Here is a 24777-nt window from a genome sequence, read left to right on the forward strand (position 1 = left end):
GGACATAAATGATGTGAATAATCAAGTAAAAGACAAAAAAACAGAAATGTGGAATAAATGACCACAAAACTTTCTTGCGATACCTTTCAAAAATTCAGTTTTTTCTTTAAAAATTCATAAATGCTGCCTCGGGCCGGTACAACCCCATCAGTGTCATATTACCTCCATGTCCTCCTTCACTTGCTCCTGCTGGTCTCTCAGCTCCCCAAAGGCATCAATGATCAGACCTGTAGGAGTCAGAAGAAGTGTAGGAGTTAAAACACTCCTGAAGGATGCAGAACAGACATAATCCCTACAGAATAACAATATGAAATGTGAAGTCTTAACCCTGAATGATGGCCAGCAGGATGACAATGACAAAGAAGAAGAACGTGATGTCGAACAGGATACGGTAGAGCTCATAGGGGTCTCCAGCTGGGTCCTCCAACTCGTCTCCGATGCCTCCTCCGGCTCTCACGCCCACGTACATGTGGAACATATAGCACTGCAGAAAGGAAAGAGAAGTCAGTGATTTCACAGCTTTAAGACGCTGAAAGCAAAGAACTAAAAGTTGTCTCTGAGAAAAGTAAGAGGAAAGAAATACATCTATACTTTGAAAATGGAAATATGAAATGAAAGGAATTCAGTTTCAAAGCATAACGGAGACAACACTTTTCAACTAAAGCTGCAAATTAAAAATACATTCTGCTTTTTCCAGATTTCAGAGCGGGTGTTCATAAAGCATCTTCATGAAGGCCAGTAGATTAAAACCACTCAGAGTCAAAGCCTCAGGAATGTTTCATCCGCAGTGTGTCCTTGCTAAAGCTGCAGGCTTTTTTTTTTCCACTTTGAAAAAGTGAAGCTTTCAATTTTCACTTTTCTTTATAAATTAATCAATGTTGAGTTAGTAGAAGCAAAATGCACCCAGAGGAAGGACTTTCGGAGTAGCTACGAGGATAAAAACTAGCATGCGTGACGGATGAATGTTGTGGCGCAAACTGGGACTCACCGTCATCATATCGTCACACTTCATGTCAGGCTCGTCTTCATCCTCGCTCTTGTTGTAGAACTTTCTGAAGAAGTTGAAGGCCACCACAGTGTAGAGATAGACAACCACAGCCAGCAGACCCACGGTCAACACCAGCTGAGAAAAGACACCTCATTCAGTATGACGCAGAGGTACAGTGGATTGTGCTTTTGTCAGAGACGTGGATCAAAATGTCAGAGCAGTTTTTTGTTAAGTGAAAAGAACAGCCTGGGTTTTCAAGGTCTAACAAGTCTTCAAAGAAAATCAAATTCAAGATGATAAAAATTCACCACAACTCTGTCTGTGGCCTTTACTCTGAATGTTTTCATCATGCAACAGCAAGTCTTCTAAAAAAAGTGTTTAAAGAAGGGAAAAGTGCCCTTTTGTTTCACTTAATTCTGTTCCTCTAGTGCCCCTGTAGTATTTTTACTCAACTAAAATCACAAAAATCTTTATCTTTCTCTCTCTGGTGTTTTAGAAAACTCTTATTTCACCTTCTTTCTGAAATGCTGCATGTCCTCCCTGAATAACATGCTGTTAATTTTATTTTCTGTGCAAAAATAAGCCATTAGCTGGACTTTCCTTGTGTTTTAAGGATCTCTTTAATGCTCAGACTTCCATGTGAGTGAAAGTTGGCTTCACTGTAAAGCCCTATTTCCTTTTCTTTTTTTCTTGCAGCCAGATGAGAAATGTCTCATCAATTAGGAGCACAACAGGCTCAAGAGAAGAACACTAAATCCTGTTTCCTATGACTCTTGATCTCTGGATCACTCCAGTAATTTATTTCTCATGATGTTTTAACAGATGTCACATGCCTGTTTTCAAAGCTTTGCAGTGTCTCCTTTAGAGCTTCATCTTCTTCCATCCTAATTGATTTATTTTCACTTTCTTCACATTGTGCTACAATTTGAAACCCCTCAAACGTTTCCTTGAATTTAACACCTCCAGATTTGAGATGAAGGCTCCTGTGAAAGCTCAGAGAAAAGAATCTTTGAGGGTAGAGGGACAGAAGCTCCTATCATCTGTTACTTTGTCCTCTGGGTCCCTCTGCTGGTCAAATCCCTCACCTGCTTGCCGTTGTGAGTGACCGAGGACAGGATGGTACGGAGGGTCTTGAAGCACATGGCGATGTCCAGCAGATGAGCAGCGAAGAAGAAGTTGTTGAAGTGTCCGAAGATGGACATGGTGGTGTACCAGATCAGATACAGGAAGTTCTGCAGGAGACAGAGATGATGACTTATGGTCACTCTTATGGTTAAAGCAGTTCAGTCATTTAATATAATTTAGCTGAGAGGTTCCATTTAGAAAAGGCTTAATGTAAAATACAACTACATATAAAAGGCAGTGATTAAAATCTGAAAAAAAAATGATGTCAAAGAAACTCTTCCTTTGATAACAAATATTCCTGATACAAATGGATTTCCAGTCTTTCTACTTTAATAAGGAAGTTGTGTCATCGCTCAGATTGAATTTATTTACTTATTTTTAACAATTTGTTAAACAAACAATTTTCCGAGACACGCAAATACAATTAAATAAATTGTAAGAAAAATAAATACAATTAAAAATAATTAAAAATAAAAATTTGAGTATTACTCTACATCATGATAAGGGTTGATATTCATACACTGCAAAAAACTGAAATCTTTTCAAGTGTTTTTGTCTTTTTTTAAGTAAAAATTGTCTTATTATACTCGATATGAGCCACTTTCAACTTATCAATCCAGAAAAATGTCTGGTTTCAAGTTATCAGAGTACAAAAATGAGGTTTGAATCACTCGTAACCAGTAAAAACATCTGCCAATGGAACAAGAAAAAATTGCTTGAAAATTTCCTTGAGACTAGAACAATGTCTTAATACAAGTAACTTTTCTCTTGTTCCATTGTCAGATGTTTTTACTGGTTACCAGCGATTCAGACCTCATTTTTGTCCTTAAATAACTTTAAACAAGACATTTTTCTGGATTGGTCATGTGAATTTGGCTCATATTGAGTCTAAAAAGGAATTTTCTACTGAAAATAAGACAAAAACACTTGATAAGATTTCAGTTTTTGCAGTGTATTTAAAATGCCAACAGAAACACAGTTTTGATTGCACCATGAACATAAAATGACGAGTTTACTGTGAATTTAAACCACAAGTGTCGAGAACACATCATTGCCAAGGTTTTACTAACTGTGGAGATGGGGGGAGTTGTTGTTTAGCCGTATAAGTTACTTATTTTAAATTAATAATTTGCATCAACATGGACGTAGTCTCTGCGGCATCACCAGTGTCTTCCTGAAACCGTGAAATGAAACCAATCTGTGAACGCAGTAACATTTGCTATGACACCAGTCAAGTGACCTGAGCTGTGCCTCTGATTGGAAAAATGAAACAATCTTTATAACTTCTAAACCGAAGAGATAGAAAAAAATTCACTTAATTCACTGTGTGCCGATAGTGAAATCAGTGTTTTAGACCCAAGCCAGAGTCTGGACCAGGCTATAAATATGCTTTTTCATTCCACAAAAGTCAGTTTTTATGGCTGGGTGGGTCTTTCTGCAGCCAGCCTCAAGCAGATTCTCAATGAACAGAGACTTTTAGGACCTCTGCATAGGCTTCATTTTTACTAACCGGATGTTGCCCCGTGTTGACAAGACTGTCCTACAGTCTGTATAACCATCACTTTACATGATTCCTCACATATCCTACACTAAGATGAGCACAAGGAAGCTTTAAATCTTAATAAAATGAACCTACCTGGTCAGTCAGAACCACTCCCAGCTTCCAGATGTGGTACTTTGTGTCAATAGAGCTCAGCCTGTTGATAAGAAACACAAGTTAAGATTAAGATGTTTAAAGCTTCAAAATGATCTACTCCATCTCTGTAAGGCGATTACAGGATGAGGGGATCTCACCAGGACAGCAGGGAGGCCTCCTTTTCCACCGTCTCTACTGTGGGGTCAAAGTCCAGGGCGCTCTTATCCAGACCTAACAGCTCAGCGATGCGTTCAGCGCCGTACAGATCGCCGTATTTGTTGATGACCTGAGGGTAAAGCACACAGAGGGAAGACAGCAGGGATCAGTGTGTGCTCTTCATTCTGTTAGACCCACATCAAGCTGTATGTCTGAAATCATGTGACACGCTCACCTTGCGTTTGATAAACTTGTCCCAGTAGTTGTTGGGGAAGGATCTGGAATGGGAGGTAGAAATGACACAAATCTCAAATAACAGATGTGTCACTGCCCTTCTTTATCCCTCCCTTTCAGATAAGAATGAACAACTAATAAATAACGTTTCTTGTGACTCACGGCGTGTTGATGACCAGTCGATCCCACTGGCCCTTGATGTCATCGTCAGACGGCTGCTCAGTGATGTAGAGACCATCAAATTCCAGCTTCCTGGCGATTTCTTTCTCTCTCTTGAACACTACCAGAGGAACCTGGAGCCAAAAACATCACATGGGTCACCTTTAAACAGCAGTGTCACCTGACAACAAATCACAGTTCAGAATCATGAACCCTCCTACCTTCAGATAGTAGTACCCGACCAGACAGAGCATTGATATGACGGTGTGGAATATAGCCAGGAAGCGCAGCGTCGGTAACATGTAGCCAGTGCTCTCCTGCAACACAAACTCATCCATGTCGAAGAGCGTGTCTTCATCATCCTCTTCTTCTTCACCACTCCAGCGGTTCTCATCATCGGTTTCTTCCTCGCCTTCACCAGTGACCTTAAGAGAGATCAGAGGAGAAGGAGTCTTAAACTTTAGTGTTTCATGCATCCTTGACCTGGAAATGAAGGAAGCTTCTGCTTAAGTTCAGAATGAGGATACACAGCGGAGCATCATTAATCAAAGACAAGACACAACTGGTTCACCTCTTAACCTGATTGTTATGTTGTCATGACAAAGCTACTTTACTAAACAATAATCACGACAATTAATGTTTTTTGATCGAACATTTTTAAGGTTGTAGCTGATTGAGCATATTTTTCAGTTTAAAAATGAAAAACTTTAATATGGTGGTAAAATTCCTTCTTGTTGTTTTACCGTGCAGATCCCACTTTTGCAAGTTAATAAACAAGAAAAAATAAATACAGTGCCCGATAAACGGGAGGATTCAAAAGAAGACCTTATACTTGAAATAAAAACAGAAACAAATGTTTTCAAAGCCAAGAAGTGAACTGTGGTGGTTCCTGCATGCTGCTTTGCAACAAGCAAATCTTTATTGCTAGTACAACTTTATAAAACTCCAAAGACAAATCTCCTTATCCTCCCAAATGTTTTCCTTTGGTAATATTCTAGATGTAATTCAGGAACCAAACTTGGGAATAGTTATTCCTGTTAGTGTGTAAAATGTTACGACTCATCTTTGGTTAAACATCCATATCATCTTGAATTGTTAACAGTTCAGATTTACCATTACACTATAAAAAAAATTACCAGGACTTTACAGTATTCAACTGTGATACTTAATAATTGATCACTTTTCAGGCTTAAACAGAAACTCAATGAACATGGCTAACATAAAAGCTGTGTTTTTGACTTGGAATGTGCATTATCACAAACAGCTTAGCCCCTGTCTTAGCCTTTAGCTTGTGGTTTAGCCTTTAGCTTATGCTCTATCACTCTCCTGTTAAGCTTTCTTCTGCTCTTCTGTCCCTTTTCTGTCTGACAGTTAGGCTCCTGTGTCCACCATCACTACAAAATTAATCACAGAAATCGTTTTCAGCAGAGAAAAGTACAGATCTCTCTTCTCACTACTAGACTTCGTTGGCCAGCGTGGTGTTGTCATAGAGACTTTGACGTGCCCTAAATCAATCCGGTCCTATCCATCAGGAAGCTGAGAAATAGTATTTAGGAATAACCTAGAATGCTGCTGGAAATGTCATTCTAAAGTGTGGATTATGATCAGACATATATCTGGAAGGGAGATTTTTTCAGGATTACTTAAAACTCCTCACAGCCCCTTTAAGTCAGACTTCTTTTTATCCTTTTTACTTGTGAGCTTGCTAAAAAAATGTTTTTCTTCTTTTCTAAGTGCCCTGGTCCTATTTGTAAACTTTGACCAGTGTTACCTTGTAGAAGAGAAGAATGAAGTTGATGGAGAAACACATGAACAGAGCCAGGAAACGCAGGTTGTAGAAGTTTCGGGCCAGGTAGTTCTGGAAGAAAAAAAGTCTGATCAACTAAAAGAAAAACTTCTGACTGAACAAATAAAAACATTCATCTTCTTCAGAGATTTTAAAAGTAGCATGTGGGCTCACCAGCATCTTGGTCAGATAGACGTCCAGCAGAGCAAAGATGCTGGACATGAAGGCCGGCGCTGCCTCTTTAGGCTGACTTGATCTTTGTTTAGGCTTCTCCTCCGCCACTGGCTCCTTGACCTCCTCCTCTTCCTTGGGCTTATCCTCCTTCTCCTTGTTCTCTGTGCTGTGAAACAAAACAGTTTGTTTTATTTTGTGTGATGATAACTAACTGTCCTCTCACTTCATTTCACTCACTCTGCTTTCTCTTTCTCACTGTCTGCGGTTTCTGCGGGCTTGGAGGCAGCTTTCTGCAACACAGGTGGAAGATTTTCAGAGTCTGACACAGAGATCTTTCATTATCATTGAGGTGATATATAAACTTGTCAGAATTTGAACGCAAACCTTCTTCTGGTCTGCAGCAGAGGTTTCTGCACTCAGCTCAGAAACATCCCCCAGGCCGGGCTCCACATGTTTCCCTCCTTCCTTCTTGGGCCCTGAGAGCATCTCTAACATGATGTCTGCCTCTGCGATGTCTCCTGTTGGTGCCATGGCTGAATCTAAGCTTGACGCCTCTAAAGCCTCCATTTTCTCCCCTTCCATCACATCCCCGTGGATACCGAACTGCGTGGGTTCAGGCATGTGACCAAGGATGTCCGTCACTTTGATATTCTTGGCTCCTTCGACCAGGCCGCCTCCAAACATGGAGGACCAAATAACATGGAAGAAGCCAAATATGAGGCCGTAGATTCCTTTGAAGAAGCCGGTGAAGAGCATCCAGAAGAAGGAGAAGAAGCCGGTGATGATCTCTCTGATGCTCAGTTTCTTGATCTTCTTGAACTGCTTGCGTATATTTTTCATGGAGAAGAATTCACACACGCTGTTGACTTTCCTCTTGACAGAGCGGCAGGCTGTGGTGAAAGCTGATGCAGACTCTAAAGCGCCCTCTTCTTCACCCAGCTCATCCAGGAGGCCGTGTCCCTCCTCCTCTTCCTCCTCCTCAGGCTGTTCCACCACATCCGGTTCTGAGATCTGCGAGGCCAGCTGCATCTCAAAAATGGTGTCCTCGCAGAAGTTCACAAACATCTCCATCTTCTCACTCTCCCCACCCTCGTTGACCACGTCGAAGATGAACTGACGCTTGGACTCTTTGACCTGCGGCTTCTCCCACTGCTCGCGGCTAGACTCACTGATCTCGAAGTACACCCTCTCGATTCGCTTGGCACTGCCCATGATCTCAATACGACCCAGATACGGCTCGAAGTAACTGAGCACGCTCTCTGCCAGATCCAGGAAGGTGGTGAGTCTGGAGTCGTGCGGCATGTGCTCGGACAGGTTGGTGAGAAGCACCGCAACATTGAAACCAATGTCTTTTGCCGGCTCATGGAATCGCTCCACAAACTCTTTGTAGTTGAACATGTCATTCTCGTCAGCCTCGGCACATGAGAGCAGGAACTCGATCTCTGATTGGCTGTACTGCTTCTGGCTCTCCATCGACTTCTGGAACTCCTTCTTTGAAATGATGCCTTTACACTCTGGGTCGTACTCTTTGAAGTTATCAGACGTCGTCAAGTCCTTCAGTTTGAGGAACATGTCGAAGAACTTAAGGATCATCTCTACATTGTTTGAAGACTCCACCAGGGTATCCACCATCTGCTTCCCAATTGTTCCGTTCACCACGTTACCTGAGGATGAAACACACAAACTATTACTTATACCCAATCACAGTTTGTCATCAGACTTTCCATGTGATAATCATCAGGCTCTTACCCTCCAGCAGAGACAACAACATGACAACCATGTCCTTCTGTAAATCCATCAGCTCTTTCAACAGCTCGATCTGACTGGCGTCCTACAAGGAAAGAAGTACATGAAGCAGTTGATGATACTCACCCTGAAACATCCTGACATATTTTGCCCATATCACCCCCTAATTGAGAACATGTTACTTGGTTAGAAGCAGAGTTTGCTGATGTTTACACACCACGTAACACTGCAGAAAACTGACCACTGATTATCAGGTATCATGAGACACCTGAGGGACAGGTGAGCTTTGATTTCATCAGTCTGTGGTGATGGAACAAGGAGGTTAGATCACACTGAGGGACTGATTTTTTAAAGTATTCATAGGTTAATTTCAGAGTTAATAAATGCCAGAGCTTCTGTTTCTGGGCCGGATTCACAAAAAATGTGGCCCTCTTTGCAAGGAACAGCTTGTAAAAAATATGAATCAAACAGAAAATTACAAATAACAATGAGTTATCCACAAAAGCTGAGCTATGACTCATGTAACTAATTTTCGTTGCTAAGCGCCGCTCGAGTTGCAGCTTGTTTCAGCAACTCTCCCTTCATTCTTATTTTTTCTCCTTTTTTCTTCCTTTTTGTCTTTTTTTCTCTTCATTTGGAGCCTGACATTACATTTACGTCTCATTTGTTGGTCATAGACACCAAAGTGTTTGCGTCACAATGGTGTTTTTACTTAATTTGTTCAAGAGATCCTATGTGTAACCATGGTCGCATTATCTATACACAAGATTTGAGCTGTTAGAAGCCTGTAGCCTGTCAATGCTAACCGATGCTGGGTCCAAAGCTCCCTGCGGGCTGAGGAGAAGGAGGTCAGAGTGCTGCTACTGCAGTGTGAGCTATGAAGAGATAACGTCGACCTGTCGTTCCATCCAAATGATACATAATTTCTTAAAACTTTGACCTTTTGGCCACACTTTAAACCCAGCTCAAGATTGTTCATGTTTCAATATTTTATGGTTTGAATTTAGCTTTTCATTTTATTTTTTGTTCTTAAATTGTTTTTAAAACAATAAAACAATTATCTCAGTGCTTATACCATTTTTTATTTGTTTTGTGCCTCTGTTTTTTTAATATAGTGCACTTTGTTTTGGCTATGGTTGTTTTTAAAGTGTTCTATAAATAAAGTTGGGTTTAGTTAACTTATTATGCTATTATGTCTTAATGATCCCAAACTGCAAGGAGAAGTATCAAATGCACACCAGACAAAAGCTTGAGTTTCAGGAGGTTAAGGGTTTTTCTGCAGCTATAGTTTCTCTCAATTATTTTGATTTGAGGAAGGTGAAGGAAGCTGCTACTGCTTACCACTCACCACTAGATGGTGCTAGATCTTTCACTAATCATGGGTTTTCAAAATGAATTCTTACATGAAGTGTTTCACTAAGGGGAAACCACAAGTCTTTTCTTCCAGCTGTGCTCAGGCTGTAAAATCACCAATAACACTTTAACTCCTGTTCATGCCAAAGCTCTCAATCTACTTTAGGCGCATTACCTTTTTACCACTGGTGCAATATTAACAAACAACAGCTCGCCACGTGTTGGTGTTCTGTACATAGTGGTTTGCTGCTGTAATTTTCCCCATTGTGGGAAAATTCAAGGATTATTTCATCTTATTTTGTTGATGAAGGTTTTTCAATTTTAAACAAAGATGAATTAAAGTTAGTTTAAGAGTTTAGTTTTTTTGTCACTTGTTTTGTCATATTTATGTTTGTCTGCACTTCTTCAGAGCAGAAAGGTTTATTTTACCTGAGAGAGTTTCATCTGCATGTTGGCAAACACATGCAGGAATCCCACCACCGCATCCCACAGTCTGCTGTGAGCTAAACTCTGCTGGTTCCCAATACACGGGCCCTACAGAGGACAGACAGGAAATCAATAATGACTCACTTATTCTCATTTTAGCACTTAGAATCAGACTTTTCTGACAGCTTCCTCACCTGAATGTACTCAGTCAGTGAGTTGAAGATCTGCTTTGCCACATCGAGAGCTTTGGAGAAGTTGATCTTCCCGGTCTCATCGATGACGTCTTTTCCAGAGTAGTACCAGTAGAAGTCACTGATAGATTCCTGCAGATTGGGACCAGATTAGTAGATCATGACAGAAGTGATGGCATGTAATAATTTGTGTCTGTATGTTTCACACACCTGCAGACGGAGCAGGTAGTCCACAGTGCTGATGATGATGTTGACTGTGGTTGTGTTTCCAGTCTGAGTTCTCAGGAAGTTCTGGAAATCTGATAGAAAGGAGATTCTTTTAGTGGGTGTTTGAGCCTCCTTTTGGGGATCTAAGCTGGAAGAAACCAACTTCATAAGGATGCATTTAGCAAAAACCTCACCTCCGTTGTGGCCCTCACACAGAAGTTGCAAAAACCGGAACAGATCTTTAGTAAACTCATCGTTCTGTAGCACCTTGGAACCTTCAGGAAAAAAATTATTGGATGAATACAAATGTGGTTCAGCATGAATTCAGTGTCAACGTAAGGAGGTGTGATTACACGTGAAACTCCCCCAGAAGCAATTAATGAGGCAAGCAGGTTTCATTTTCAAAAAAACATCTTTAAAGTCCAGAGTCTTTAGATTGCAGGTTCAAAACTGAATCCAAAGTGCTTTTATTTAAAAAAAAAGTGCTCTTACAGTAGCTCCAACAGTAAACAATAGGACATTTCCATAAGCTGGAGGAAGCCTGATAACTTTCACATGCAGGCCCAAATGTGGCCTGATAAAGGGTGTCATTCCAAAGAAACAAACAGCGACTACATCATCCAATAAACAGAGTACAGAACACTTCAGTGAGGAGGTCAAACCATGTGAAAGTTAAACATCTGTACGAAAACCAGCTTTGTGAAATAGGCCCCAAGACCAAAGCAAGACAAAGCTTTGCTTAGGCTGCGGAAGAGTCCACAAACCTTTGAGTGAAACCCCTCGGGAGGTGGCGCCGAGGAGAGCTTTACAGCGGCCGATTTGAGCATCAGTAATAGGATTTGCATTAGTAAATGTAAACATGGAGGGATGAAAACAAATAACACACTAACAGACAGGCAATGGACTCTCTCTGTGTACACTCTAACAGTCGGCATGCACAGTGTGTGCCTAACAGACATCTCGAGGGGGGAGAAGAGGCTGGGTGACAAATAAAGCAGGGGGAGTGTGGACCACAGAAATGGAGGAGACATTCATGGTGGAAGCATAGCCATATCAGGATGATCTAAATTAGCTATTTACCCCGCTTTGTGTGGACTGCCATCGATGGGTTTTTAAAATGACAGGAAGGAGACAAAAAATACACGAAGACATAAGCAAAAAGAGAGGACATAGAGTTACAGTACGAAGAGATATGAATAAATACTGACTAGGAGTGAAAACAAAGTCATGCAGTTAAAAAGAATAGTTCCAGACGAGAGAAAATCAAAGGCCTGAGTCGTGTCCATGTTGATGAGTCTCAAATTTGAAATCAGTCAAAGTGAAATTTTTACAACAGTAACGGAGACACGAGTAGTAACAGTGATTTGTTAAACACAGAACTCGGTGGAAATGTTTAGCAGAGGACTGAATGATGAGAAGACGGACATAGTTTGATATGAGAAGCGTCAAGTGAAGAGCGTTTGTGTTCAAAGTTGGGAGAAGAGGATTTTTTAATGCTGGACCATGTCCTCAAAGATCTGTACGGTTTCCCACAAAGTCAAATATCTAATTCAATACCAGCACATCGATCGACACAAAGAGCCTGAGTAGCACACTTTCCTAATCCTGAATAATGTTCTTCAATAAATCTATAGGAGAAGACACTGAAGACAGCACATGACGACTTCAGTGACGTCAACACTGGAGCACAAGCAGCAGACGCACTCATAATCAAAATCCCCATTGATAGCAATGCGATTTTGATTATTCTACCAACAAGAGCCAAACAGACTCGTCATTAGAAACTAGCATCTGTTAACACTACCGACACTTGAGGTTATACTTTTGTCATGGTTCAGCATTAGTTCAGGACAGGGAAGGCTCTGTTGTTGTGTTTAACCAGGAAGAAGAACAGGTGGCTCAAACTTGAGGAGAAATACAAACTTCACAGACTAAGAAAAGCAAAACCAGGATGAAGATCAAACAGCTGGTGTGATTCGTCAACTCTTGACTTACTTGAACCTTCCTCTGTCACCATGCCAAGTCCTTCTGCTTTGTTCTGCCTCTCAAACGCATTCAAGTCCAGGACACTGGAGAGAGAAACTTTGAAGTCAAACAGAAGCTCACAGGAGTCTGTCTTTGCAGCACAGACTCACAGTGATTCTGAGTGTGAATACACAGTGACATTTTCAAATGCAGAAAGTGCTACAGGATTTTTTACCTGATAATTCGAACTATCTATCCTAACTATCTTGTTTGGCCTCTTGTTAAATAGTTTTACTCATTCACACATGATATCAACATGTAGATACCAAACTAGTTATCAATATCAACTAGTTCAAATACTTTTTTATGGCTGAGTCCTCCAAATGTTTGCCCATACTATTTTTTGATATGAGTACTGAAACCCCTTTTCTTGAATGAAAAAATATACATGGACTGTTCTCTGGGCTGGCCTCATGGGGGAGGTTCTGCAGCATCAGGATCAGGACATATATTATGTAGTATTTATTCTTTATAAGCTGATTTGATTTTTATTTTCTAATTTGCATTGGATCTGAGATTTCTGAATTGCACATATCCTCCATGCCCAAATGAAATACAACAAAGAACCAACTCAAAATAAACTGCTTTAGAAACTGGATATAATTATCATTGGCAAATTATTTGAATATTTCCTAAAATACTGGGCAGTTTTATTTTGACACTTATTCAAAGGCAGGATCTGAAGGATTTTTCCTAAACAAAATAAAATGTCAGCTTTTACATGAATAATCCAGCTCTATCATCTCCTATGGGCCTTTGTACATTTGAGTCAGTGTCTGTGTCAGCTTCAATCCCCTTCCTCGGCCTGTATGTTGTTGTTTTGGTTGTATTGGGAGGTTTCTGGGTGAAGAGTAGGCATGGTTTCATTAGCCAACTACAGAACACCCAGTGCAGCCCACAGCAACTTTGCGTGTTGATGATAGTACATGGAAGGTAATCAGAGCAGCTACAATAGTGGACATAGCACCGAGGAAGAGAGAGACACAACCAAAGTGAAACGAAACGCTGAACAGATAAAGCTTTTTATTAATTAAGGGTGAAGCTTGGCTCAACTTTCACTCGCTTTTGGGCACTTGGAGAGCAGCTCAAGGAGAAAAGTGATGCGTGTTGGCATGTGTCAAATACTCGTGACTAGCTTGTGCTAACATGCCAAGTCAGGTGCACAACATTTGAGTCTCCCCCATGTAGAAACACAATGCTACAGGGGGTTGCTAGACTAGTGAGTGTGTTCATGTAATCGCAGTCAGAGGCAGTGGGTGTGCGCTGCCACTGGCACTGAGCCAAGGAGAAGGAGGAGCTTAGTTTGAATGTTGTGTTTACTGACACGTAACCTAAATTCCTGCAGACCCTGCCTTAAATGATAGTTATTATTTTTGCAAATTTCACCTTTATTTAACCAGGCACATTGCCTCCATTGAGACTGAAAACCTCTTTTTCAAGAGAGATCTGGCCAAGACAGGCAGCAGCAAAACCACAAATTTACAGACGGAAAATACAAAGCATAGTTAACAAAACACAACATTATGGATTAAAAAAGAACCACCAGTTTTGGCTGCTAGATGAACTATTTGGCCATTACTTTGAGCTACTCAATAAGAATTCTTTCTCTACTATTTTATATACTCTATACTATTTTTGATAATCCTCTTCAGGATAGAATGATGTAACCAGTATTTAAAGATGGCAATTCATAAGTTCACAGCCATCATTTATTGTATTTCTAACTGGCAAATCGATGAAAGAGGTAAAATGACTGTACCTGCAAGACTGCATCAGCCCTGAGAGACTCTTGAAAAATCCTGCATCTCTTTTCTCTTTCAAGTAATCAAGCATTTTCTGGAATAAGAAAAAAAAAGAATGTAATACTCAAGCATACAAATAAATGTAGTTTTTTAAACATTTGGGGGCGATATAGTAGCCGTGAAAAAGAGATGAACTGACCTGCTGAACTTGCACATTGCCTCCATTCAGAATGGAGATTCCCAGTTTGAGGGTGCAGGTCACCATGGGGCCCAGGCGACCTGATGATGAAGAAATCATGTAAGAATAACCAATTCAAGTTATAAATGTTATGACAGAAATAATTACACAAAGTTTACTGCATCCCCTTCATTTTTATTCTGGTCAACATTAAAAAAACTAGAGTACAAACAGGGCTGAAACTCCTGAACCCAAAAAAATGAGCCTCGCTTCTGGCGACTGTGTTTAAAGAAGGGATATGGTGCTTTCCTGTATTTTTTTGTGCATATAAAGTTACAATGCTGGATGTTTGGACTGAGCTTTTGCAGATTTTTAAACCTCTACATATTCATATGTTGTAGAAATCTCTGAATGTGTCTGAAAACTGATCAAACTCTCTGTCCTAAAAATAAAACAAGATCTTCACGAGATCTTCAAGAGACTTGCTGAAACGATGATGTAATCCCCTCAGGATCTTACAACTGGTTTATGACACGTTGAAAGGAGGGGCCTTGTAACACCAAGGTCTGCCCATTGCCCCGCCCCCTGACAGGCCTCCAGAGGGCTGGCTAATCAGAGGGGAGGTGGGTTGTGGAGCAGGGAGCCTTAAAGAGACAGCAGCTAAAACAAAGCTGTCAAATTGAGTCCAAATGATACTTTAAAAACAAGAGAAGTCCATCTTTTCAAATGCTTAATCAACAATGACACTACCTTTAGAAGCACTGATCATCTGCAGCACCATCTCGGCGGCCCCACGAGCGTGCAACCTCGCCTGCTGATACAGAATCTTCTGCTTTTCCATCTCTTTTTCCTACAGAGGAACAAAAACACATTTGTTGTCTGATCTTTACATTTTTCTACCAGCAGGAAAGAAGGTTTCTACTGTCTACTTTACAGATAGCATACCTCAAAAGTCTTTTCTTTCCCTTCCTCCTCTTCTTCCTCCTCATCCTCTGCACAGCTCTGAAGACAAACAGAAGCACTCAAAGCTCATTTTTATTTTATTAATGAAAGTCTGAACAGCTCAACAGAATTTTTACATGAAAGAAATCAAAGTGCACTACCTTTGCCATCATGTCTGCATACGCAATATATAAGGGATCTTCTTCCAAGTGACTGAAAGTTATAGAGTAAGATTTGTTAAGTGTGAACAAAGTATCAAACAGATTATTTTAGAAGTGCATGCTCCCTGTCCCTGTCTCACCTTCTCTCTGTCAAAGCGTTGTGGCTGAAGTGGAGAATCAGTTGGTGCAGAGGGTCTGGCTGAATTTCAGCCACCTCCTCTTCCTCCTCCTCCACGATTTTCATTGGCGTTTTCTGAAGAAGTCCACAGGTGTGAACAGTTAGCGCTGCACAAGTCTCAGGGGATCACTGAAGAAGTTTCATCCTACCACCACAGATTTAACTCTTCACCACCACTCTCACCACCTCCTCCACAATCGTACTTTCATCCACACATTCATCCAAAACATCGAACTGAGTCGGTCACATCCACTTTGCACTTGGCATGCAGGTGAGTTGGTGTCATGTCCTGGTGATCGGTGGAGAGGACGGGTTGAGGAAGATAAGAGTGGGTGATGAACAGCGCTGGAACTGGTTTTTCAAATGCATGCATGTTACAGCAAACAGATGCAAGCAGGAAGCTTTTTGGTGAGATGATTTTGAAGATGATGAATGATCCTAAAAGTACAGAAGCCTCACGACGACACAAATCTCCAAACTACTGATAGCGTAGAAAGAAAACTGAGGGTAAAAATGATCTTTGAGAAGAGAAAGAATAAATAATCTGAGCTTTGAAAAGCTGAGGCTGAGCTGTGATATTCTTCCATAGCACAGTTTTAGTTTAACAAAGATCTAATATGAAATGTGATCTTCACATGACTACGCGAGCATGCCACTGACGTCACGGCCACAGAACGCACTGTAACGTCACACTACAGACTTACAGAGTACAGCGAAAAAGACAACTGATGGGTTGGATCCAGATCTGACAGCCAAACAGCTAGTGACGCCTAGTGAGAGGCCCTCCTTACCACTGCTGTCAGAAAGGCAAAGCCTGCTTTTCTAGAGCTGTGAGCGCCGGAGCTGGCCCTGTGTCTCCTGAGTTGGTCATGCAGCCTCTGACCCCTGACGGATCTCTGTTTGAAGGGTTTTGAACGCCTAGAGCGGGGGCCCCTCGGTACTTTGGGCGAGGTCCCCACCCGGGCGCGCTCCCAAGGCTCGACGGGCGCAGAGCTAAAGAAGCATTCGGCAGACAGGACTGGCAGAGGGGTGCCAACGCAGGGCACGTGGGGCAAGGGCAAGGCGAGCCCAGTACTTACTGCCAGATCCTGAACTAGCTTCTCCTCAAAGGAGTACTCCTCTGCCTCTATCCAAAGTCTCTGATAGGCCGGGATGAAGAAGTTGATAGCGCGATGCCTGGGGAGGGGGGGAGGTGGGGAGGAATGGAGGGGAGTGGGGAGGGAGGTAAAGTGGCATTAGGGTGGGTTCTGGTGAGTTTTTGGAGGAGACAGGAAGGAGAGATGTAGGGGGGAGGAAGGGGGTTATAGGAAGTGCAGTTCAGGCAGGGTGGTGATTGGTCAATGTGGGACCCACTGGCTCTTCTGACTGGTCACTTTTGGTCTAAAAAATAACTGCTGTTACTTCCATCAGGTATAAAGAAGGCATTACAGGAGCATGCACACTTTAGGGGAGAGGTGCAGTCTTCCAAGAAATCCACAAATATTAAACAAAAATTCATTTCCTTCAAATATCAGATGAAATATCAACTCTGTTGTCAAAAAAAGCACGGATTGTTTGTAAGGCTGCACATTCTTATGCAAAATGTCAGATAAAAAACAGATCTATAATAATCAGAATAAAAGCAGGAAGCAAAATAACATGAAACAACTTTTAAATTCTATAAAACTGCAACACAGCATGAACCAGATAGCTAAGAAGTCAATCTAAAATATCTTCTTTCCTTTCTTCATTCCTTTCTTCAGAGTTCACCTGAAATGAGACCTCGCAGTGTGTCCCCACTTTCCAAATATGTTCATTTCAGTCAATTATTGAGCTCATAGTCTAGCTGACCAATCAGAATCAACAGTGCAGAGAAACAACTGGTTGCTAGGCAAAGATCGGTCCACAGCCTGGTGGATGAAGGGAAGGGGGAGGTTGAACAGATGAAGCATTCGCCCCGTGGTGTCACTTTACCGTCAGCAGGGAGAACAGGCGGTCAAAGCTGGAGGCTTTGAACGCCCTTTCCAGCCAAACCTCCCGATAGCCATTCAGGAAGTAATTATTATTTTTGTATCTGAGGGAGGATGAGGTTGTGTTATGCAAGAAAACGACACAGAGGAGAGAATGTCATTAGGAAGGTGAAGAGGGGTTTACATGGGCACACAACAATAAGAAAGATGCCCCCCTCCCCAGAATGGAAATTTGGTGGCTTGTTACGTACGGTTAGATTAAAACAAAGCTTTTTATTTGAAAGACTTCATGTCAATATTTAAGTATTGACATCATCGATCAGCTCCCACATGAGGAAATGGACTTACTCAAAGAGACTCACCTGGGGAGATTGTAGAGAGGGGCCATGCGGAAACAAGCCACCACGGCTCGTTTGCGCTGTTTGGACAGAAGCTTGTGCCAAACGCACTTTTTATTTCTCAGAGGCTGCTCCACCTGAGGGATGAGAAAATAAAATAATAAACACACTTATTAAGAAACAGATCAAAAGTTTAAACTCTAATGAGAATCTTTTGTTGATTTGAGTAAATCCAGTCAACAACCAGTTGGTCTTGTTACTCAGCTCATTCTGTAATGAACATGTAAGAGCTCCTTTAAGTAAAAGAATGCAGAATCTTGAAATGCTGGGCCCTAACCGTGGTGATGAGGAACAATGCCATCCAGTGACGGGAACCAGTCATTTTTATAACCTGTTTGGAATCCTAACCTGCCTAACCCCTTACGACATCATCAGTTGTGTGGTTTCTATGGTGACAGATTATCTCCATTCATTTCAATGGGCCAAAAATGTAAAAAAAAATGCTGATTTATGCGTATATATTTGTTCACTTAATGTGCTGGTTAGTGGATCTCTGAAAAGAAAATGAGCATTTTACCTGCTCCAGGTGAAAGACAGCTGCAGAAATGCTCTGCACTCTGTCCACTGTGTGGTCCGGGTTCGCCGGCTCCTCGCTCTTCACCACCACGTCCTTGTAAAGGTTCATCTGCCACTGGACGGCAGGGTCGTCGCACTATCACACAGTCATCGTTAAAAACAAACAAAATTCAAACAGCAGCTTTACACTTTATCACCCTGTTTCACCGTGCATGTCCCCTTACTTTGTCCTGCAGGTGGAGATTCTGACGCAAATGCTCCTTCACCTCGTCGTCTGTGTCTTTCTATGAAGGACAGTCAGAACAGAGAGTAGATGATCAGAGTGTTGATGAATGAAAATATGCCAGATCTTCATATAAGTGAAAAACAATCACAGCAGACCAAATCTAAAGAAGTGTTAACCCTAAACCACCAAAGTATCATAAATGCCGCATGGCCTCTTTTTTGTAATTTGGCCTTAAAAGAGTCAGAGATCATGCCCAGAAAGCTCACCTTCTCTTCTTTCAGAAACTGATTGATTTTTTTTTTTTTTTTACTTGCACAAATGGTTGAAAAGTTACGGTATTGAAAAAAGCTTCATTTATTGCCTGTGCAGTATCATAATAGTTACCCAAGATAGCACCCTAAAGCTTGTCTTTGCTTCTTTGATGCGCTGTCTGAATTTTCCTGCTTGCCTAATAGTTGAGGAGTTACTGTCATTTATAGAGCACACATAGAATGGGAGTACTGGGGCTCTGATTGGTTTAAAGTGTTAAGAGCTTAAGTTTGCAAAGGGCTTTAATTTATTTTACACAGAAAATCAGACCAGCACAATGTCAACAGCTGGTGCCATTTTTCTAAAGAGAATGGAATTCATAAACACAAAAGATTTCTGCTCACTTTAAATAAGAAAACAATGACTGGGTACTCTAAACTAGTGTCTAAGTTATTGAATTGGACCATGTTTCAGCCTCTGGGATCACATCTGTATCCTTAATCACCACCTTCTCCACAAAAGAAGAATCAATCAGAATCAACCACTAAATAAAGTACAGTTTCATGTGTTTATCTTTCATAGGTTATCTTAAAGCATATATTCTCAGTAAGCATTCAGATGGGATGATGCTTCTGACCCCTAACTAACATCAGAGGAGGAAACAGGCTTTTGTGTTCATGTGATAACAGGTTGATAATCTTCTTCTATCCTGAGGTTGTGCAGCATGTTCGGTAAAGATAAGAGAGTTATGTAGAAGATAAAAAGACAAAGATCATGGCTTTAAAAAAATAGCTACAAGCAGTGCTGCACTTAAAGGGTTCAGGACAACACTTGATCTCGAGTCTTTTAATCTAGACTCTGATAGAAGAGATGATAGAGGACTGTTCAGGCGAAAGAGAAACTTACATCCAGACATTTTTAACCACTTCTCCAAGATCAGGTCAACACTACAAAAACTGAACTCTCAGAAAGTATTGTTGTCTTGTTTAAAAAAAAAAATTCTCATTAGACTTAACATTAATATGACTTATTATTAGGAAACTGAACATTTTTCTTACCCCACTGGCTGATTCTTGTGCTGTTTTTTCTTGTTATATCTTAAAATGAGATATTTTTCTGAACTTTTAAGGTGATTATGGCTCGAGTTAAGTATACTTGAAAAAATTGTTAAAAAATAAGACAGAAACACTTTTACTGCAAAAAAAATGTATTATAAGAAATGTCTCTTTTTTTTGCAGTGACAGGGAGCTGTAGTCCCCCTTCCCATCATCAATTCCCAGCTCTTCCTGGGGGATCCTGAGGCACCCCCAGTCCAGATGGGATTTACTATCTCTTCAACAGGCTCTGGGTCTACCCTGAGGCCTCTTCATCAACTGCCTGAACCACTTCAACAGACTCCTTTCCAAGCAGAGGAACAATGCTTCTACTCTGAGCTCCTGACCGTCTCTAAAGATGAACCCAGCCACGTGTCAGAGGAATCTTAATTCAACACTCATCCTGAAAATCTGGGGCCAAAGTCAGTTTTTAAACACCTTTGAAGTGTTTTTACTGGGTTGTATTTGTCAGCTTACCAGACTGTAGCGTATCTTGGCCAGGGAGATGAGCTCCTGGTCTCCGGGGGTGCACATGTTGAGACCGATGGGCAGCATCTTCTTCAGGGCGGCGACGATCAGAGAGGTCTGGATGGAGTAGTACTCACCACGACGGCGCTTGTGTTTCCTCTCCTGGTCCCCTCCAGACTACAAGAGAGGATTCAGGTACTTTAAAGACATCAAATGTCATCTTTTCTTTCTGTTGTTCCTAGTTTTGTATTGTAAGCATTCTTTGAGTCAACTCTTAAACATTCAGTTATAATGAAGTCATGATAAAGCCATGAATCACTCAAACTGAATTTAATCTAATCCACAATCCATTTTAATGATTGAACCCTCAGAGCATAACAAGTGTTTTTCACCTTTAAACCACTGATGAGGATAAATCACATTAAACGCAGCCAAAGTGCTTCAACATAAATCAATGATCAGACACAGAGTCCTCCAGGATCAGGAGCTTTTCTCCGCTCTGACTGACCCCAAAATGGCACATAAACTTTACAGCTCTGCCAAAACAGATAAACAACAAAGTCGCACAGTGACAGCACATTGAGCTGCTGATGAAAACACTGAATATATGAGCAGCTTCACTACAACAAACAGCCTCATGACACTATGTGTTGTAAACCTTCAGAGGAGAGGAGACTTAAGGTTTGAGCTTGTGCAGGTGATAAGTTGATAGATTCAGAACACGTGACGGTTTCTCACCTTTGTTTGACTCATTAGGTGTTTATATTTACCTTTGACATCTTGGTCTGGCCCTCTCCGGTCAGGAAGCCCAGATTGTTGATCTCATTCTGAACCACAAAGTTTTGCTCCTCACGCTTGAAGTTCTGAAACGAGGAAAAATGGTTATCAGAAAAGGCTAAAGAGCAGTTCATGGTGATTTGATAAAGTGATTGAAGACGACGTACATGGGACTTGCACCAGAGGATGAAGATTTCAGCCACCATCCTGAAGAGCTCTGTGGAGTATGCGTCTGGTTCCTTCAGCCACCTGGACCTGGAGGGGAGCAGCATTTCAGACCAGGTTAATTTAACACCCATCACTGACTGTCAGGAAGATAGAGCACATGTCTTTACCTCCTCCTGGGAGCAAAAATGAAATATTAAAGATTCAAAGATCTGCACTTAAAAGATTCTTGTTTCACTTTGAGGCAGAAGAACTTCAAAGTTGAAAGATTCTTATCTCAGGGTCCAGCTCACAAAGCGCTGCAGGAGTCACATTTGTGCATATTCAGTGTACACCTGCTTTCAGTCACTTTCCCAGGTGTCCCACCTTTGGTCTGGCTCACTTTGAATCAGGCAGGTGTAAAAAGTCTGTAATTAACTCACACAGGCAAGACTGATTTGAAATTCAAAGCCTTCTTTACTTCCTGTTTATACAAACTAGACAGAAGTCAGCATGAAATGAACTAACTTTAATTACAGAAATCATTTTTAGCTGAGCTGTATTTTGATTTTATAGTTTCAACCCATGCCCCATCATCCACATGGAGAAGGTTTAAGAACCCATACTGCTGCCGGCCAGCAGAGGGAGCTCTAAATGGTTTGGCTTTACTTTGGGGGAGCTGTCACATCTCTGTTGTTATATCTTTAATATAGCAGCCACGCTGGCACTTTACCACACTCTACCACTTTAGATCTTTTATGATATTTGCGATCAATTTTGTCTTGTGTCTACTATTTAATGTCTTCTTGGATATAAATTATCATGAATCCATACCTGTGGTTGGTTTAGTCGTAAATATGTTACTGGTTGATAAAATGTAGAAAAAAAATCATGAATAAAATACACAAACAGTCTTTTGTTTCTAACTAATCATTCCTCAATGATGTGCTGGTTTGGTTTCGTGGAAACATGGTACCCCAGGTACAGAGGTTTTGACTTTCAAACTCATGGAGGAGTTCAATTCTAGTCCACTTGCTCTACTCATGCACAAAAGCATCATCCAGAGCTTATGCTGTACCTGTTGTTGTCCACGTAGCGAATGAGCATGGGGTAGAAAGCGTAGAGGTCTCTGCAGAGCACCGCAAACTCATCCAGGATCTGCAGCTCGGCCTCCTGGTTGTCCCCTTTACTATCGGCCTTCAGGAGCTCCTCTTCAGCCACAACCTGAGATCACATCGCAACAACCACGCTCCTCTCGTCAATCAATTCATAAAAGTCACTGTCCTCAATCTGACCTCCTCTTATTAAGTGGAATAAGTGTAACAGAGTTCACTCTCACTCTTTTTACTCTCAGCGCTGACAGCACAGCTTGAGGACTGACGATGAAGTCAGCAAAAAACTTTCTCTAACTTTATGATCTGCAGTGTATTCTAAGCCCTCTCACCTTCACCGTCTTCTTCCTCAGCTTGTCCAGTGTGGGGAGGAAGTGGCTTCTTAGCAGGTCTGCTCCAGCTTTGCAGATGATTGGCTGTGAGTAGACTGAAAACAGAGACAATGTGGGAATGAATTCTGGCCACAGGCCACAGAGAAACTGGAGGATTTAGCAGCAGAACAAAGAAGCCTTCCTCGGAGATTAGCGGCTCTATTGTCAAATGTCATAACTGTCAGGCTGTGTTTAGCATTTCCAGGACAAGTTTTTGAGTTGGATCAGCAGTTTTTTGGCCTCATCCACAACAGAAGTGCAAAAGAAGAACAAATTACTTCAACAAGAGTTTGATTTATGAAAAACACATTGAATTTTTCATTCCTCTGGTTTCCTCGTTTGCAATTTGGTTCGAGGTATAATACTCGTAACTGGTTTTGTGAGAGTTTCTCAGGTTAATTGGCCCCTCAGAAGCCAATTATATTATTTGGCTTCATTTGATCTCACAAAAGCATAGAAATGATATACTAAAATTCAATTCCAGAACAGTTTAACTCATTTTAAATGATGTCTCAGGGTTTGTATTCCTATTTTTTCAGTTTTCCCCTAATCATTTGCATTTCTTGTCTTATCAATAAAAAGTGAGATTAAACTGTTTTTTGTCCTTGTTATTTTGTGGATGAAGGAGATTCAAATGAAGAATATGAAATTTGCATGCTCTTACTTTGGAGAATTTAAGCTGACTCACTGTTTGACTGTAATTAAAAACACAACATCTGACTCATGGGAAAATTATTCCCTCTGTATTGATCTCATTAATTACCTGCAATCCTCTTCATCCAGGGAGCATCATCTATACCCAGGTTGTTGTTGAGGATCCTGAGAATGTTTCCCAGGATGCTGCTGAGATGTTCAGAAGTCACCATGGTGCAGGTGTTGGCATCTGGAGGGGAGTTTTCTGGACCTTTCTCCCACCAGTAGGACAGATAGTTACACAGCATGGGGAGGACAACTTCAATGACCTGAAGGAGAACATTAAACATTCAAGGCTTACATGTCATGTTATCTTCTCATCACTAATTTTTGAGGTCAACTAAGGTGTGTTATACACCTCATCAGTGTTTGTTTTGGTGGTTAGATTTAGATTCAGACTTGGTCTTTCATTTAATTATATTTTTTTGCCATCTGAAGTTTTATTGATACAAAGTTGTTATTTTTCAATGATTAACATTTTTTAAAACTTATTTAATCATCCAGTCAAAAGTTTGTACCCTGGCTGTCTCTGAAGTCTCTGAATCTGTACAGCAGCTTCTGCCCTCCTTATAAGTGCAACAGTTTTAGCTTAACTCTCCAACAGTGAAGTGTCTTGATGCTGTCCTTGCTCATTTCTCAAACTAAATCTGATTTTTTGGACTGAATACATGTGCAATGAAGAATCACTTTTGGTCACATTGACAGTTGAAATGCACTTTTTTATGATTTCCTTTAACTGTGTCTGTAGTGAAAACTGAGCTGGACAGACATCCATTTCACTGCACTCTGAACTTGAACTCAGTTTGAGGATAAAGACTTTATCAAAACTACAGAATGTGCACCTAAACATGTCCTTCTTTGAATTTTATGTGTTAAACTATTAGGCTTTACAGGTTTTCTGTGTCAACAATATTTTATTGAGTTTATATGTAAATAAATATGGAATTGGTCACTGGATCTAGATATCTCTTAACAGAAATAAATAAAAATACGTCAAAATTGTTGCACACTGTAACTGAATCTTAGATCTCAGGATGTAAATAAACATATCTGTACAAACTCAACAGGTCTAAATATAATATATATGTTTTCACAGGAAGGATCCTTTATCTTTCAGGGCTGATAGTATCTCCAGCCATTGTAAAGACCCTCTAAGATGAGGCTGAAGACCCTGCCACCCTTGAATGATGTTCCAGCACTGCACAGATTGCACTTTGTGTTGCTAGCATCCTTTTTGGTAAAGCCAAATCAAGCTTTCGATTGCTTCTATCCCCTTGCTGTTGTCTTAAAAACCTGCTGCTGACTGAGAGCGTGACTGACGTGTGACATGTAAGGTCAGCCGCTCTGGCATAATGTAAAGAATCAAAAAGGGA

The 24777-nt window shown here is 41.0% G+C and overlaps 1 protein-coding gene across 14 annotated transcripts in view; it reads right to left on the minus strand.

Annotated features, from left to right (window-relative positions):
* The window catches only part of ryr3 (ryanodine receptor 3), a 140219-nt gene that overhangs the window by 2203 nt on the left and 113239 nt on the right, over positions 1 to 24777 (minus strand). For 6 of the 14 annotated variants that reach the window (XM_074685738.1, XM_074685737.1, XM_074685736.1 and 3 more), the window contains 34 exons: positions 23475 to 23673; positions 22673 to 22767; positions 22307 to 22452; positions 21252 to 21339; positions 21078 to 21170; positions 20317 to 20484; positions 18495 to 18554; positions 18272 to 18406; positions 17719 to 17831; positions 16199 to 16583; positions 15370 to 15482; positions 15230 to 15281; positions 15072 to 15128; positions 14877 to 14976; positions 14148 to 14227; positions 13966 to 14042; positions 12177 to 12250; positions 10185 to 10456; positions 9978 to 10106; positions 9787 to 9891; positions 8008 to 8089; positions 6643 to 7922; positions 6496 to 6548; positions 6259 to 6424; positions 6070 to 6156; positions 4520 to 4723; positions 4302 to 4432; positions 4141 to 4183; positions 3908 to 4035; positions 3750 to 3810; positions 2074 to 2220; positions 989 to 1123; positions 328 to 484; positions 163 to 227 (listed from right to left, as the gene is read on the minus strand). In XM_074685738.1, coding sequence (XP_074541839.1) covers positions 163 to 227; positions 328 to 484; positions 989 to 1123; positions 2074 to 2220; positions 3750 to 3810; positions 3908 to 4035; positions 4141 to 4183; positions 4302 to 4432; positions 4520 to 4723; positions 6070 to 6156; positions 6259 to 6424; positions 6496 to 6548; positions 6643 to 7922; positions 8008 to 8089; positions 9787 to 9891; positions 9978 to 10106; positions 10185 to 10456; positions 12177 to 12250; positions 13966 to 14042; positions 14148 to 14227; positions 14877 to 14976; positions 15072 to 15128; positions 15230 to 15281; positions 15370 to 15482; positions 16199 to 16583; positions 17719 to 17831; positions 18272 to 18406; positions 18495 to 18554; positions 20317 to 20484; positions 21078 to 21170; positions 21252 to 21339; positions 22307 to 22452; positions 22673 to 22767; positions 23475 to 23673 — 5280 coding nt within the window. Of the gene's footprint in view, positions 1 to 162; positions 228 to 327; positions 485 to 988; positions 1124 to 2073; positions 2221 to 3749; positions 3811 to 3907; positions 4036 to 4140; positions 4184 to 4301; positions 4433 to 4519; positions 4724 to 6069; positions 6157 to 6258; positions 6425 to 6495; positions 6549 to 6642; positions 7923 to 8007; positions 8090 to 9786; positions 9892 to 9977; positions 10107 to 10184; positions 10457 to 12176; positions 12251 to 13965; positions 14043 to 14147; positions 14228 to 14876; positions 14977 to 15071; positions 15129 to 15229; positions 15282 to 15369; positions 15483 to 16198; positions 16584 to 17360; positions 17461 to 17718; positions 17832 to 18271; positions 18407 to 18494; positions 18555 to 20316; positions 20485 to 21077; positions 21171 to 21251; positions 21340 to 22306; positions 22453 to 22672; positions 22768 to 23474; positions 23674 to 24777 lie in introns of all 14 variants that reach the window. The other 8 variants (XM_074685746.1, XM_074685744.1, XM_074685743.1 and 5 more) reach the window with 3 other exon arrangements.

This window comes from Halichoeres trimaculatus, unplaced genomic scaffold (genome assembly GCF_033239565.1).
Source record: "Halichoeres trimaculatus isolate MK-OKI-2021-1 unplaced genomic scaffold, fHalTri1.1 fHalTri1_scaffold_13, whole genome shotgun sequence".
In the NCBI taxonomy this organism is placed as follows: Eukaryota; Metazoa; Chordata; class Actinopteri; order Labriformes; family Labridae; genus Halichoeres; species Halichoeres trimaculatus.